This window comes from Oncorhynchus gorbuscha, linkage group LG24, assembly GCF_021184085.1.
Source record: "Oncorhynchus gorbuscha isolate QuinsamMale2020 ecotype Even-year linkage group LG24, OgorEven_v1.0, whole genome shotgun sequence".
NCBI lineage: Eukaryota > Metazoa > Chordata > Actinopteri > Salmoniformes > Salmonidae > Oncorhynchus > Oncorhynchus gorbuscha.
The window spans coordinates 58,433,048-58,450,547 of record NC_060196.1 but is presented as its reverse complement, the minus strand read 5'-3'; the positions used below and the strand labels follow the sequence as shown (position 1 = coordinate 58,450,547).

General features: G+C 46.6%; 1 protein-coding gene across 3 annotated transcripts in view; it reads right to left on the bottom strand.

Annotated features, from left to right (window-relative positions):
• Positions 1 to 17,500, bottom strand: part of LOC124013436 (gamma-aminobutyric acid type B receptor subunit 1-like) — a 247,874-nt gene that overhangs the window by 149,024 nt on the left and 81,350 nt on the right. For all 3 annotated transcript variants that reach the window (XM_046327784.1, XM_046327782.1, XM_046327783.1), the window contains 3 exons: positions 13,415 to 13,480; positions 12,120 to 12,311; positions 7,276 to 7,521 (listed from right to left, as the gene is read on the bottom strand). In XM_046327784.1, the coding sequence (XP_046183740.1) occupies positions 7,276 to 7,521; positions 12,120 to 12,311; positions 13,415 to 13,480 (504 nt within the window). The remainder of the gene's footprint in view (positions 1 to 7,275; positions 7,522 to 12,119; positions 12,312 to 13,414; positions 13,481 to 17,500) is intronic.

Genomic DNA, 17,500 nt, shown 5'->3' with positions numbered 1-17,500 from the left:
CGGATCTGTGTAATCTGAGGGAAATATGTCTCTCTAATATGGTCATACATTTGGCACTAGGTTAGGAAGTGCAGCTCAGTTTCCACCTCATTTTGTGGCCAGTGTGCACATAGCCTGTCTTCACTCGAGAGCCAGGTCTGCCTATGTTTTCTTAATTGTGGCTCAGTCACAGTGGTCAGGTATTCTGCCACTGTGTACTCTCTGTTTAGGGACAAATATTTTTCCAGTTTGCTCTGTTGTTCTGTCAACTCTTTCCGATGTGTCAAGTAAAATGTTTTAATGTAAGTAATTATTATGTTTCTGTTTTCTCGTGATTTGGTTGGGTCTAATTGTGTTGCTGTCCTGGGCTCTTTGGGGTCTGTTTGTGTTTGTGAACAGAGCCCCAGGGCCAGCTTGCTTAGAGGACTCATTTCTAGATTCATCTCTCTGTAATTAAAGGCTTTGTTATGGAAGGTTTGGGACTCGTTTCCTTTTAGGTGGTTGTAGAATGTAATCAGAGTATAAGACATTGGGTTGTCTAAACTGACATGTGGTTTTAAGATGGTCATACTAAGGATCATTTAGCTATTTGATTTGGACCTTTAGGACCCCTTTAGGTATCAAAAAATATATATCCAAAATAATTAGATTTAATTAAATATTAATTCAAATAAAATCAAATGTTATTGGTCACGTGGTTAGCAGATGTTATTGGTCACATGGTTAGGAGATGTTATTGGTCACATACACATGGTTAGCAGATGTTATTGGTCACATGGTTAGCAGATGTTATTGGTCACATGGTTAGGAGATGTTATTGGTCACATACACATGGTTAGCAGATGTTATTGGTCACATGGTTAGCAGATGTTATTGGTCACATGGTTAGCAGATGTTATTGGTCACATGGTTAGCAGATGTTATTGGTCACATGGTTAGCAGATGTTATTGGTCACATGGTTAGCAGATGTTATTGGTCACATGGTTAGCAGATGTTATTGGTCACATGGTTAGCAGATGTTATTGGTCACATGGTTAGACAGATGTTATTGGTCACATACACATGGTTAGCAGATGTTATTGGTCACATACACATGGTTAGCAGATGTTATTGGTCACATGGTTAGCATATGTTATTGGTCACATACACATGGTTAGCAGATGTTATTGGTCACATGGTTAGCAGATGTTATTGGTCACATACACATGGTTAGCAGATGTTATTGGTCACATGGTTAGCAGATGTTATTGGTCACATACACATGGTTAGCAGATGTTATTGGTCAAATGGTTAGCAGATGTTAACGGTCACATGGTTAGCAGATGTTATTGGTCACACGGTTAGCAGATGTTATTGGTCACATGGTTAGCAGATGTTATTGGTCACATGGTTAGCAGATGTTAATGGTCACATACACATGGTTAGCAGATGTTATTGGTCACATGGTTAGCAGATGTTATTGGTCACATGGTTACCAGATGTTATTGGTCACACGGTTAGCAGATGTTAATGGTCACATACACATGGTTAGCAGATGTTATTGGTCACAAAGTTAGCAGATGTTAATGGTCACATGGTTAGCAGATGTTATTGGTCACAAAGTTAGCAGATGTTAATGGTCACGTGGTTAGCAGATGTTATTGGTCACATACACATGGTTAGCAGATGTTATTGGTCACATGGTTAGCAGATGTTAATGGTCACATACACATGGTTAGCAGATGTTATTGGGCACATGGTTAGCAGATGTTATTGGTCACAAAGTTAGCAGATGTTAATGGTCACGTGGTTAGCAGATGTTAATGGTCACATACACATGGTTAGCAGATGTTATTGGTCACATGGTTAGCAGATGTTATTGGTCACATGGTTAGCAGATGTTAATGGTCACATACACATGGTTAGCAGATGTTATTGGTCACATGGTTAGCAGATGTTATTGGTCACATGGTTAGCAGATGTTAATGGTCACATGGTTAGCAGATGTTATTGGTCACATGGTTAGCAGATGGTATTGGTCACATGGTTAGCAGATGTTATTGGTCACATGGTTAGCAGATGTTATTGGTCACATGGTTAGCAGATGTTATTGGTCACATGGTTACCAGATGTTATTGGTCACACGGTTAGCAGATGTTATTGGTCACATACACATGGTTAGCAGATGTTAATGGTCACATGGTTAGCAGATGTTATTGGGCACATGGTAGCAGATGTTATTGGTCACATGGTTAGTAGATGTTATTGGTCACATGGTTAGCAGATGTTATTGGTCACATACACATGGTTAGCAGATGTTAATGGTCACATACACATGGTTAGCAGATGTTATTGGTCACATGGTTAACAGATGTTATTGGTCACATACACATGGTTAGTAGATGTTATTGGTCACATGGTTAGCAGATGTTATTGGTCACAAATGTTTAGCAGATGTTATTGGTCACATGGTTAGCAGATGTTATAGGTCACATGGTTAGCAGATGTTATTGGTCACATGGTTAGCAGATGGTATTGGTCACATGGTTAGCAGATGGTATTGGTCACATGGTTAGCAGATGTTATTGGTCACATGGTTAGCAGATGTTATTGGTCACATGGTTAGCAGATGTTATTGGTCACATACACATGGTTAGCAGATGTTAATGGTCACATACACATGGTTAGTAGATGTTATTGGTCACATACACATGGTTAGTAGATGTTAATGGTCACATACACATGGTTAGCAGATGTTATTGGTCACATGTTTAGCAGATGTTATTGGTCACATGGTTAGCAGATGTTATTGGTCACATACACATGGTTAGCAAATGTTATTGGTCACATGGTTAGCAGATGTTGTTGGTCACATGGTTAGCAGATGTTATTGGTCACATGGTTAGCAGATGTTATTGGTGACACGGTTAGCAAATGTTATTGGTCACATGGTTAACAGATGTTATTGGTCACATGGTTAGCAGATGTTATTGATCACATGGTTAGCAGATGTTAATGGTCACATGGTTAGCAGATGTTATTGGTCACATACACATGGTTAGCAGATGTTAATGGTCACATACACATGGTTAGTAGATGTTATTGGTCACATACACATGGTTAGTAGATGTTAATGGTCACATACACATGGTTAGTAGATGTTAATGGTCACATACACATGGTTAGTAGATGGTATTGGTCACATACACATGGTTAGCAGATGTTAATGTGAGTGTAGCGAAATGCTTGTGCTTCTAGTTCCGACCGTGCAGTAATATCTAACAAGTAACCTAAGAATTTTCCAACAATTACCTAATGCACACAAGTGTAAAGGAATGAATAAGAATATGTACATATAGATATAATGGATGAGCGATGGGCGAACGGCAAGAGGCAATAGATGGTATAGAGGACAGTATATACATATGAGATGGTATAGAGGACAGTATATACATATGAGATGGTATAGAGGACAGTATATACATATGAGATGGTATAGAGGACAGTATATACATATGAGATGGTATAGAGGACAGTATATACATATGAGATGGTATAGAGGACAGTATATACATATGAGATGGTATAGAGGACAGTATATACATATGAGATGGTATAGAGGACAGTATATACATATGAGATGGTATAGAGGACAGTATATACATATGAGATGGTATAGAGGACAGTATATACATATGAGATGAGTAATGTAGGGTATATAAACATTATATAAACCAGTAGATGGTATAGAGGACAGTATATACATATGAGATGAGTAGTAGATGGTAGACCAGTAGATGGTATAGAGTACAGTATATACATATGAGATGAGTAATGTAGGGTATATAAACATTATATAAAGTGATGATGGTATAGAGTATAGTTAAGGGGGAGCGAGGCCTAAGAGGGGTTTTATAAATAAACATCAACCAGTAGATGGTATAGAGTACAGTTAAGGGGGAGCGAGGCCTAAGAGGGGTTTTATAAATAAACATCAACCAGTAGATGGTATAGAGTACAGTTAAGGGGGAGCGAGGCCTAAGAGGGGTTTGATAAATAAACATCAACCAGTAGATGGTATAGAGTACAGTTAAGGGGGAGCGAGGCCTAAGAGGGGTTTTATAAATAAACATCAACCAGTAGATGGTATAGAGTACAGTTAAGGGGGAGCGAGGCCTAAGAGGGGTTTTATAAATAAACATCAACCAGTAGATGGTATAGAGTACAGTTAAGGGGGAGCGAGGCCTAAGAGGGGTTTTATAAATAAACATCAACCAGTAGATGGTATAGAGTACAGTTAAGGGGGAGCGAGGCCTAAGAGGGGTTTCATAAATAAACATCAACCAGTAGATGGTATAGAGTACAGTTAAGGGGGAGCGATGCCTAAGAGGGGTTTTATAAATAAACATCAACCAGTAGATGGTATAGAGTACAGTTAAGGGGGAGCGAGGCCTAAGAGGGGTTTTATAAATAAACATCAACCAATAGATGGTATAGAGTACAGTTAAGGGGGAGCGATGCCTAAGAGGGGTTTCATAAATAAACATCAACCAGTAGATGGTATAGAGTACAGTTAAGGGGGAGCGATGCCTAAGAGGGGTTTTATAAATAAACATCAACCAGTAGATGGTATAGAGTACAGTTAAGGGGGAGCGAGGCCTAAGAGGGGTTTTATAAATAAACATCAACCAATAGATGGTATAGAGTACAGTTAAGGGGGAGCGATGCCTAAGAGGGGTTTCATAAATAAACATCAACCAGTAGATGGTATAGAGTACAGTTAAGGGGGAGCGATGCCTAAGAGGGGTTTTATAAATAAACATCAACCAGTAGATGGTATAGAGTACAGTTAAGGGGGAGCGAGGCCTAAGAGGGGTTTTATAAATAAACATCAACCAATAGATGGTATAGAGTACAGTTAAGGGGGAGCGATGCCTAAGAGGGGTTTCATAAATAAACATCAACCAGTAGATGGTATAGAGTACAGTTAAGGGGGAGCGAGGCCTAAGAGGGGTTTTATAAATAAACATCAACCAGTAGATGGTATAGAGTACAGTTAAGGGGGAGCGAGGCCTAAGAGGGGTTTTATAAATAAACATCAACCAATAGATGGTATAGAGTACAGTTAAGGGGGAGCGATGCCTAAGAGGGGTTTCATAAATAAACATCAACCAGTAGATGGTATAGAGTACAGTTAAGGGGGAGCGAGGCCTAAGAGGGGTTTTATAAATAAACATCAACCAGTAGATGGTATAGAGTACAGTTAAGGGGGAGCGAGGCCTAAGAGGGTTTTTATAAATAAACATCAACCAGTAGATCTTGCAGCGGGTATACAGAGATGACCAGTTTACAGAGGAGTGTAGAGTGCAGTGATGTGTCCTATAATGAGCAACATCTAGCCGTTCGAGAGCAACCTTCCCTGACGATCTATAAATTATGTCTCCGTAATCTAGCATGGGTAGGATGGTCATCTGAATCAGGGTTAGTTTGGCAGCTGGGGTGAAAGAGGAATGATTACGATAGAGGAAATCAAGTCTATATTTAACTTTAACCTGCAGCTTTGATATGTGCTGAGGGAAGGACAGTGCACCGTCTAGCCATACTCCCAAGTACTTGTATGAGTTGACTACCTCAAGCTCTAAACCCTCAGAGGTAGCAATCACACCGGCGGGGAGAGGAGCATTCTTCTTACCAAACCACATGACCTTTGTTTTGGAGGTGTTCAGAACAAGGTTAAGGGCAGAGAAAGGTTGTTGGAAACTAAGAAAGCTTTGTTGTAGAGCGTTTAACACAAAATCCGGGGAGGGGCCAGCTGAGTATAAGACTGTATCATCTGCATATAAATGGATGAGAGAGCTTCTTACTGCCTGAGCTATGTTGTTGATGTAAATTGAGAAGAGCGTGGGGCCTAGGATCGAGCCTTGGGGTACACCCTTGGTGACAAGCAGTGACCGAGACAGCAGATGTTCTGCCTTTGCACACTGCATTCTTTGAGAGAAGTAGTTAGCAAACCAAGCAAAAAAACCCTCAGAGACCCTAATACTCCTTAGCCAGACCATAAGAATGGAATGGTCTACCATATCAAAAGCTTAGTCGGTGACCTCATTGAGGACCCTTAACGTTGCAGTGACACATCCATAGGGCAACAGCTCTAGGGCAACAGCTCTAGGGCAACAGCTCTAGGGCAACAGCTCTAGGGCAACAGTGTCTAGATGGAATTTGTGTTTGTGGTTCTGGCAAATTGACCCTTTTTGGAACCCCATTATTTTGGTCTTACTGAGATTTACTGTCAGGGCCCAGGTTGGACAGAATCTGTGCAGAAGATCTGTAGACCCTCTTTGGTTGGGGACAGAAGCACCAGATCATCAGCAAACAGTAGACATTTGACTTCAGATTCTAGTAGGGTGAGGCCGGGTGCTACAGACTGTTCTAGAGCCCTCGCCAATTCGTTGATATATATGTTGAAGAGGTTAGGGCTGCATCCCTGTCTCACTCTACAGCCCTGTCGAAAGAAATGTGTGTTTTTTGCCAATTTCATCTGCACACATGTTGTTTGTGTACATGGATTTCATAATGTCGTATGTTTAACCCTCAACACCGCTTTCTATCAGTTTGTATAGCAGACTCTCATGCTGAACTGAGTCAAAAGCTTTTTTGAAATAAACAAAGCATGAGAGGACTTTGCTTTTGTTTTGTTTGTTTGTCAATTACAGGGTGCAGGGTGAATACGTGGTCTGTCGTACAGTAATTTGGTAAAAAGCCAATTTGACATTTGCTCAGTACATTGTTGTCACTGAGGAAATGTGCGAGTCTGCTGTTAATGATAATGCAGAGGATTTTCCCAAGGATGCTGTTGACGCATATCCCATGATAGTTATTGGGGTCAAATTTGTGGATTGAGGTGATCAGTCCTTGGTTCCAAATATTGTGAAAGATGCCAGAGCTGAGGATGATGTTAGAAAGACAATTGAAATTTGTGATCTGTATATTTTATAATTTCATTTAGGATACCATCAACACCACAGACTTTTTGGGGGTTGGAGGGTTTGTATTTTGTCCTGTAGTTCATTCAATGTAATGGGAGAATCCAATCCGTGTAATGGGAGCTCTCTTTCTATCCTTCTCTCTTGCTTTCTTTCTCTCTCTCTCTTTCTCTGTCTCTCTCGCTCTCTTTCTATCCTTCTCTCTTGCTTTCTTTCTCTCTCTCTCTTTCTCTGTCTCGCTCTCTCCCAGTACAACCACAAGCTTCCCCCCCCTCCCTCTCTCCTTCCCTCTTCCCCGTGCCTCAATGGTTAGGCTATATATTCCATACTCACCGAAACTCCTTCAAATGAGCTGGTGTTGAGGGCACGGTAGATCTCAGCGGTGATATCTCGGTTGTTGTAGTTGAAGTCTTCCAGCCTCCGGCCCTTGGCCTTCAGGGGCCCCACGGTCTTGTTGAGGGCCAGAGCCAGGGCCCACACTGCATCGTAGGCCAGAGGGGCCTCCTGGAACCCCCCCGTCTCCTCTGGGTTCTTACCCCCCAACTTAGACATCAGCTGGTTCAGAAACTCCTGAGACGTCTGGAGGACGAGAGAGGAGGAGGGCTTAGAACTGTGTAGGTGGGGGGGGGCGCAGCTGGGAGCACCAGGGTGACATCCTGTTTCACCAGTGGGGTGGGGTGGGGTGGGGTGGGGTGGGGTGGGGTGGGGTGGGGTGGGGTGGGGTGTTTGGGGAGGGAGGTGTGCACAGCTGGGAGCACCAGGGTGACATCATTTTTCACCAGTGGGGTGGGGTGGGGTGGGGTCTGTCTGGGAATAGGCCAGATGTTCTTCTGTTCTCTCTAGGATGTGGGGACACAGCCCCCCCCCCCCCCCACACACACACACACACGCCTGATGAAATGAAGGAAATCTGTTTCATGGTGCCTCCTGTAATAAAAGATGAGAGGTGGGGTCGGTGTTGTGTTTTTGATAGTTCATCCTGAATGGAGACAGAGAGAGAGGATATTTTCCCAGAATCCCCCGGGCTGAGTCTAGAAGAGAGGTGGCAGAGGGCTTGACAGGAAGGGTAGCTGGCAGAGGGGTTGACTCTCTCTCTCTCTCTACACCTCTACCTCATCTGAATGAGACATCTGTCTCTCTCTCTCTCAGTGTGCGAGGAGCTAAGGAGAGACATAACAGCTCTGTAAAAGGATATGTGTCCCAAATGGCGCCCTATTCCCTATAGGGAATAGGGCGTGCACTACTTTTGACCAGGTAGTGCACTACTTTTGACCAGGACCCATATAGGGAATAGAGTACCATTTGTGATGCACCCTAGAATGAAGTCAGCTATTACTTAGCATCTGAGGGAAGGCTGTGTGACCTGGCATCAGGAGAGGAGGCTGTGTGACCTGGCATCAGGAGGGGATGCTGTGTGACCTGGCATCAGGAGGGGATGCTGTGTGACCTGGCATCAGGAGGGGATGCTGTGTGATCTGGCATCAGGAGGGGAGGCTGTGTGACCTGGTATCAGGAGAGGAGGCTGTGTGACCTGGCATCAGGAGGGGAGGCTGTGTGATCTGGCATCAGGAGGGGAGGCTGTGTGGCCTGGTATCAGGAGGAGAGGGGAGGCTGTGTGATCTGGCATCAGGAGGGGAGGCTGTGTGGCCTGGTATCAGGAGGAGAGGGGAGGCTGTGTGATCTGGTATCAGGAGGGGAGCGGAGGCTGTGTGGCCTGGTATCAGGAGGGGAGGGGAGGCTGTGTGGCCTGGTATCAGAAGGGGAGGGGAGGCTGTGTGGCCTGGTATCAGGAGGGGAGGGGAGGCTGTGTGGCCTGGTATCAGGAGGGGAGGGGAGGCTGTGTGGCCTGGTATCAGGAGGGCTAAGGGCTTTGTGTGTTGAGGGCTTTGTGTGTGTTGAGGGATTTGTGTGTGTGTATGTATGTTCAGATCCCTTATCCAACACACACACACGCACACAGAAACACACACACACACACAGACACACACACACATATGTCACCTTAGTATGTTGAACTGCCTTGAACAAAAATGTAATTTTGACTGTAGTGTTTTGAGGTCATGTTTGACAGACATGCCTTCCACTCCCTCCCCTACCTGCATCAAGCAACCGGATCTGTGAAAGCCAGGAAACCCAGGAGAACCATCGCCACGACAACGGCAGCCTCGGCAACCAACAACTCTCTAGGCTGCATACCGACTGGACCCCTAATCCTCTACATAGTGCACTACTTTAGACCAGGGCCCATAAGGCATAGTGCACTACTTTAGACCAGGACCCATAAGGCATAGTGCACTACTTTAGACCAGGGCCCATAAGGCATAGTGCACTACTTTAGACCAGAGCCCATAGGGCATAGTGCACTACTTTAGACCAGGGCCCATAGGGCATAGTGCACTACTTTAGACCAGGGCCCATAAGGCATAGTGCACTACTTTAGACCAGGACCCATAAGGCATAGTGCACTACTTTAGACCAGGGCCCATAAGGCATAGTGCACTACTTTAGACCAGAGCCCATAGGACATTGTGCACTACTTTAGACCAGGGCCCATAGGGCATAGTGCACTACTTTAGACCAGGGCCCATAAGGCATAGTGCACTACTTTAGACCAGAGCCCATAGGGCATAGTGCACTACTTTAGACCAGGGCCCATAAGGCATAGTGTACTACTTTAGACCAGGGCCCATAGGGCATAGTGTACTACTTTGACCAGGGCCCATAGGGCATAGTGCACTACTTTTGACCAGGGCCCATAGGGCATAGTGCACTACTTTTGACCAGGGCCCATAGGGCATAGTGCACTACTTTAGACCAGAGCCCATAGGTAAAAGGGTGAAATTTGGGACACATCCCACTACTGTCTCTCTCCCTCTCTGCCTCTTCAGCCCCTCCAGGCAGCGCAGCCCCAGTTTAGCGTGAACGATGAACAATGAACATTAACACAAAGTGTATTATTTCCTCAGTATTAACATTTTCTCCATCTTCTCCTCTCCTCTCTTAATTCAGAGCCGGCGATTCAAAAGAGAGAGAAACGGTTTGCTGCGCTCGAAAAAACGCTTCTCTTCGAGAACAAAGCTTTTCTTCTACGAGGTAAATCTTCAAAGGAAGATGGATAATAGTACACTTCCTGAAGCTTGTCTCCTCTCCAGACACGGCAGTATGAATTAAAGAGGGTCGTAACACTAGTGAGGGACAGGCTCCTCTCCTCTCCAGACACGGCAGTATGAATTAAAGAGGGTCGTAACACTAGTGAGGGACAGGCTCCTCTCCTCTCCAGACACGGCAGTATGAATTAAAGAGGGTCGTAACACTAGTGAGGGACAGGCTCCTCTCCTCTCCAGACACGGCAGTATGAATTAAAGAGGGTCGTAACACTAGTGAGGACAGGCTCCTCTCCTCTCCAGACACGGCAGTATGAATTAAAGAGGGTCGTAACACTAGTGAGGGACAGGCTCCTCTCCTCTCCAGACACGGCAGTATGAATTAAAGAGGGTCGTAACACTAGTGAGGGACAGGCTCCTCTCCTCTCCAGACACGGCAGTATGAATTAAAGAGGGTCGTAACACTAGTGAGGGACAGGCTCCTCTCCTCTCCAGACACGGCAGTATGAATTAAAGAGGGTCGTAACACTAGTGAGGGACAGGCTTCCTTATTAGATGTGGTAACATTAACCAGCACAGGATTTAAGATAACTAACTGATCTATTTTTTGGGGATCTTTGCTAGCTAATGGCAACGCTACCGTCTGTCTAAAGTAAACCTGACGATGTTGTCACGACGACGTCGTTGTTTCCTACTAATTAGTTGCCTGCTTTATCAATGTCATCGTATTTCCAAGACACTGTAGTGTCATTTGGGCAGGATCATCATTAACAGCTGAATGAACGTTCTACCCTATTCCCTATATAGTGCACTACTTTAGACCAGAGCCCTATTCCCTATATAGTACACTACTTTAGACCAGAGCCCTATTCCCTATGTAGTGCACTACTATAGACCAGAGCCCTATTCCCTATGTAGTGCACTACTTTAGATAAGAGCCCTATTCCCTATGTAGTGCACTACTTTAGATCAGAGCCCTATTCCCTATGTAGTGCACTACTTTAGACCAGAGCCCTATTCCCTATGTAGTACACTACTATAGACCAGAGCCCTATTCCCTATGTAGTACACTACTTTAGACCAGAGCCCTATTCCCTATATAGTGCACTACTTTAGACCAGGGCCCTATTCCCTATATAGTGCACTACTTTAGACCAGAGCCCTATTCCCTATATAGTGCACTACTTTAGACCAGAGCCCTATTCCCTATATAGTGCACTACTTTAGACCAGGGCCCTATTCCCTATGTAGTGCACTACTTTAGACCAGAGCCCTATTCCCTATGTAGTGCACTACTTTAGATCAGAGCCCTATTCCCTATATAGTGCACTACTTTAGACCAGAGCCCTATTCCCTATATAGTCCACTACTTTAGACCAGGGCCCTATTCCCTATATAATACACTACTTTAGACCAGAACCCTATTCCCTATATATATTACACTACTTTAGACCAGGGCCCTATTCCCTATATAGTGCACTACTTTAGACCAGAGCCCTATTCCCTATATAATACACTACTTTAGACCAGAGCCCTATTCACTATATAATACACTACTTTAGACCAGAGCCCTATTCCCTATATAATACACTACTTTAGACCAGAACCCTATTCCCTATATATATTACACTACTTTAGACCAGGGCCCTATTCCCTATATAGTGCACTACTTTAGACCAGGGCCCTATTCCCTATATAGTGCACTACTTTAGACCAGGGCCCTATTCACTATAGAGTACACTACTTTAGACCAGGGCCCTATTCCCTATCTATTCCCTATGAGCCAAGATTCACTAAAAATAGATTAGCTAGCTATCTTAAATCCGGCTAATGTTCCTACATCTAAAGTCAATCTGACGACATCACAATGATTTACCTCCTGTAGAAATAACATTGGGTTTCCAAAGTCAGTAAAATTACAAAATCATAAAATCAGAGCCAATTGAGACAACAGCTCGGTCAGACCTCATAGAACTTTTAGTGAAAATGTGTGTACTATGTAGGGGATAGGGTGGCATTTTAGGATTCAGCCACGTAGCAATATTGCTCTCTATACACAAGTGCACTCCTCACCAGATTGGAGGCCCCTCGGACGGTCTCGGGGTTGAGCATGACGATCTCCGTGGTAACGTGGCCCTCCACCGCCTCCGTCATCTGCTCTACGGTGCAGTTGATTGACGGGTCTTTGATCTTGAACCAGTTGTCTGCGTACCAACCAATCAGGAACCAGACATACTTCTTCCCATAGAGCTTCTCCTTGTACACCTGTAGGATAGAGGGAGAGAGACAGGAGAGAGAGGGGAGAGAGAGAGGAGGGGGTAGGGGGGAGAGAGAAGGGAGAGAGAGAGGGGTGGGTCGGGGAAAGGAGTGCAAGAGAAAGAGAGAGAAAGAGGGAGGGAGATAGAGAGAGACAGGAGGGATGGAGGGAGAGAGGGGGGAGGGAGAGAGGGGGAGGGAGGGAGGAAGAGAGAGAGGGGGAGAGGGAGAGAGAGAGGGGGAGAGTAGAGAGCGAGAGAGGGGGAGGGAGAGATGGGGAGGGAGGGAGAGAGAGGGGGGGGGAGAGATGGGGGAGGGAGGGAGGAAGAGAGAGAGGGGGAGAGGGAGAGAGGGGGAGGGAGAGTAGAGAGCGAGAGAGGGGAGGGAGAGAGAGGGGGAGGGAGAGATGTGGATGGAGGGGGGAAGAGAGAGAGAGGGGGAAGGGAGAGAATAGAGAGAGAGAGAGAGAGAGAGAGAGGGGAAGGGAGAGAATAGAGAGAGAGAGAGAGAGAGAGAGAGAGAGAGAGAGAGAGAGAGAGAGAGAGAGAGAGAGAGAGAGGGAAGGGAGAGAATAGAGAGAGAGAGAGAGAGAGAGAGAGAGAGAGGGGAAGGGAGAGAATAGAGAGAGAGAGAGAGAGAGAGAGAGAGAGAGAGAGAGAGAGAGAGAGAGAGAGAGAGAGAGAGAGAGAGAGAGAGAGAGAGAGAGAGAGAGAGAGCGGGGAAGGGAGAGAATAGAGAGAGAGAGAGAGAGACAGAGAGAGAGAGAGAGAGAGAGAGAGAGAGAGAGAGAGAGAGAGAGAGAGAGAGAGAGAGAGAGAGAGAGAGAGGGGGGAAGGGAGAGAATAGAGAGAGAGAGAGAGAGAGAGAGACAGAGGGGTGAGTGAAAGGAGAGGTAAAGGAGGAGTAGTCAGGTGTGTCAGAGAGAATATATCAGGAAGAAGAGATAACAAAAAGCGACAGAGAAAAAAATCCTGAAATTCTTGATAGAACGACGCGAACGTTGAGCACTACTTTTCCAAGAAGACACAAAGAAGGATACCGTACGTCAACAGACATTTTAAGATACTGTATCAATCCACAGAGTTAGGTAATCAATTTGTAAGCGTCTGTACCTCACAGAAAACTTTTCTGGCTTCCGTCTCGTAGAAGAGCCCCACGATGATTCTGGCATCTTGCCGCTGGGGATTCAGAAAGGGAAGTGTTACACAGAGTCACACAGGAGAGGGGAAAACACAACACACACACACACACACACACACACACACACACACACACACACACACACACACACACACACACACACACACTGCTGGGGAGACCACACACACACAGACGCACACACACATAGACACACACACACACACACACACACACACACACACACACACACACACACACACACACACACACACACACACACACACACACACACACACTGCTGGGGAGACCACACACACACACACGCACACACACACACACACACACACACACACACACACACACACACACACACACACACACACACACACACACACACACACACACACACACACACACACACACACACACACACACACACACACACACACAGGCTCCTGTGAGAGCAAAACTACAAGATGATTTTATAACAGTGTTCATGGAATAGCTTTGATGAGTACCTTCTCATCTGTGTCTGCAGGTTGAGCTGACAGTGGCCTTGGTGATAAACCCTAAAGACCGTATCCCAGAGATAGGACGTGGTGGGTGTAATCAAGATAGAGACAGTAATGTTTACCCTTCATTTTTATTGTTTATTTCACTTTTGTATATTAACTACCTCACTTGCTTTGGCGATGTTAACATATGTTTCCCATGCCAATAAAGTCCCTTGAATTGAAATGGAATTGAATTGACAGCCTGGAGGGGTAGAACGTAATCTCAACACCATCCTGGCACCTGGGAGACTGACCCGGAGTGGGGTCAAAACACCACAGGATGAACTCAGGATGCCTTGTGGTACCCCCCCACCCTCCCCTCCCCTCGTCAGCACGGGAGGGGTGGAACCAGCCATGACTAAGCATTTTTTTTTAGCGTAAGCTATATAAGAAATAGCATTTTCTGTAAAGGTTAGGCTGCTGTTCGGCTCAACGGTCCAGAGTGTTGGGTTGACCAGTTTCATTTATTGCCATAATTAGTCGATATTAAATAAAGATGATTGTTTGAAGAAATGACCAAGTCTCTCTCAGTATGAATTTGCACCACACTCCACACACATCTCCTCACAATGAACAAAACGCAACGCATTGCGCAGCACAACTCATCTTCCCCTCTGGTGTGATAAATTCATGTTGTTACCATGGTTCCTACAGTGATTGCCGATTAATATCACACATAAACCTAGGCTTGTTACCATGTTTCCTAGGCTTGTTACCATGTTTCCTAGGCATGTTACCATGGTTCCTAGGCTTGTTACCATGTTTCCTAGGCTTGTTACCATGGTTCCTAGGCTTGTCACCATGGTTCTTAGGCTTGTTACCATGGTTCCTAGGCTTGTTACCATGTTTCCTAGGCATGTTACCATGGTTCCTAGGCTTGTCACCATGGTTCTTAGGCTTGTTACCATAGTTCCTAGGCTTGTTACCATGTTTCCTAGGCATGTTACCATGGTTCCTAGGCTTGTTACCATGTTTCCTAGGCATGTTACCATGGTTCCTAGGCTTGTTACCATGGTTCCTAGGCTTGTTACCATGGTTCCTAGGCATGTTACCATAGTTCCTAGGCTTGTTACCATGTTTCCTAGGCATGTTACCATGGTTCCTAGGCTTGTTACCATAGTTCCTAGGCTTTTTACCATGTTTCCTAGGCATGTTACCATGGTTCCTAGGCTTGTTACCTTGGTTCCTAGGCTTGTTACCATGTTTCCTAGGCATGTTACCATGGTTCCTAGGCTTGTTACCTTGGTTCCTAGGCTTGTTACCTACCATGTTTCCTAGGCATGTTACCATGGTTCCTAGGCTTGTTGCCATAGTACCTAGGCTTGTTACCTTGGTTCCTAGGCTTGTTGCCATGGTTCCTAGGCTTGTTGCCATGGTTCCTAGGCTTGTTACCATGGTTCCTAGGCTTGTTGCCATGGTTCCTAGGCTTGTTGCCATGGTTCCTAGGCTTGTTACCATGGTTTCTAGGCTTGTTGCCATAGTACCTAGGCCGGCACGACCGGAGAAGTTACGTTGAAGTAGGCACCAGTCAGGAAGAAAGCCAAGCTGACACCGTAATATAGAAACTGTAGACTACAGTCAGAGACAGTGAAAATGATTCTTTAATTAACAGGGGAGTCATTTAGATATGGGTCTGCTTCTAAGTTGTGGCTATTTGTTAGTCGACTTGTCTACAATGAGACGCATGCAGCTTCTCTTCTGTCATCGTGATAAATAAACCGTTGCTCAACTAGAATAATGTCATAAATCGATATAATGAATGCTTCACTCTAGTTGACATCGGTAAAGATTTCTCTGTCATCTGCTTCTTTTGCGGAGCAAAGATGTTTACGGACCAGGGAGAAGAGGAGGAGAGGAGGACAGGAGGAGAGGAGGAGAGGACCAGGGAGAAGAGGAGGAGAGGAGGACAGGAGGAGAGGAAGAGAGGACCAGGGAGAAGAGGAGGAGGAGGACAGGAGGAGAGGAGGAGAGGACCAGGGAGAAGAGGAGGAGAGGAGGACAGGAGGAGAGGAGGAGAGGACCAGGGAGAAGAGGAGGAGAGGAGGACAGGAGGAGAGGAGGAGAGGACCAGTGAGAAGAGGAGGAGAGGAGGACAGGAGCAGAGGAGGAGAGGACCAGGGAGAAGAGGAGGAGAGGAGGACAGGAGGAGAGGAGGAGAGGACCAGGGAGAAGAGGAGGAGAGGAGGACAGGAGGAGAGGAGAGGACCAGGGAGAAGAGGAGGAGAGGAGGACAGGAGGAGAGGAGGAGAGGACCAGGGAGAAGAGGAGGAGAGGAGGACAGGAGGAGAGGAGGAGAGGACCAGGGAGAAGAGGAGGAGAGGAGGACAGGAGGAGAGGAGGAGAGGAGGGAGAGGAGGAGAGGAGGACGGGAGGAGAGGAGGAGAGGAGGAGAGGAGGAGAGGACAGGAGGAGAGGAGGAGAGGAGGAGAGGACCAGGGAGAAGAGGAGGAGAGGAGGAGAGGAGGAGAGGAGGAGAGGAGGACAGGAGGACAGGAGGAGAGGAGGAGAGGAGGACAGGAGAGGAGGAGAGGAGGACAGGAGGACAGGAGGACAGGAGGAGAGGAGGAGAGGAGGACAGGAGGACAGGAGGAGAGGAGGACAGGAGGAGAGGAGGACAGGAGGAGAGGAGGAGAGGACCAGGGAGAAGAGGAGGAGAGGAGGACAGGAGGAGAGGAAGAGAGGACCAGGGAGAAGAGGAGGAGGAGGACAGGAGGAGAGGAGGAGAGGACCAGGGAGAAGAGGAGGAGAGGAGGACAGGAGGAGAGGAGGAGAGGACCAGGGAGAAGAGGAGGAGAGGAGGACAGGAGGAGAGGAGGAGAGGACCAGTGAGAAGAGGAGGAGAGGAGGACAGGAGCAGAGGAGGAGAGGACCAGGGAGAAGAGGAGGAGAGGAGGACAGGAGGAGAGGAGGAGAGGACCAGGGAGAAGAGGAGGAGAGGAGGACAGGAGGAGAGGAGGAGAGGACCAGGGAGAAGAGGAGGAGAGGAGGACAGGAAGAGAGGAGGAGAGGACCAGGGAGAAGAGGAGGAGAGGAGGAGAGGAGGAGAGGAGGAGAGGAGGAGAGGAGGACGGGAGGAGAGGAGGAGAGGAGGAGAGGAGGAGAGGACAGGAGGAGAGGAGGAGAGGAGGAGAGGACCAGGGAGAAGAGGAGGAGAGGAGGAGAGGAGGAGAGGAGGAGAGGAGGAGAGGAGGACAGGAGGACAGGAGGAGAGGAGGAGAGGAGGACAGGAGAGGAGGACAGGAGGAGAGGAGGACAGGAGGAGAGGAGGACAGGAGGAGAGGAGGACAGGAGGACAGGAGGAGAGGAGGAGAGGAGGACAGGAGGAGAGGAGGAGATGAGGGGAGGAGGAGAGGAGGAGAGGAGGACAGGAGGACAGGAGTAGAGGAAGAGAGGAGGACAGGAGGAGAGGAGGAGAGGAGGACAGGAGGAGAGGAGGAGAGGACCAGGGAGAAGAGGAGGAGAGGAGGACAGGAGGACAGGAGGAGAGGAGGACAGGAGGAGAGG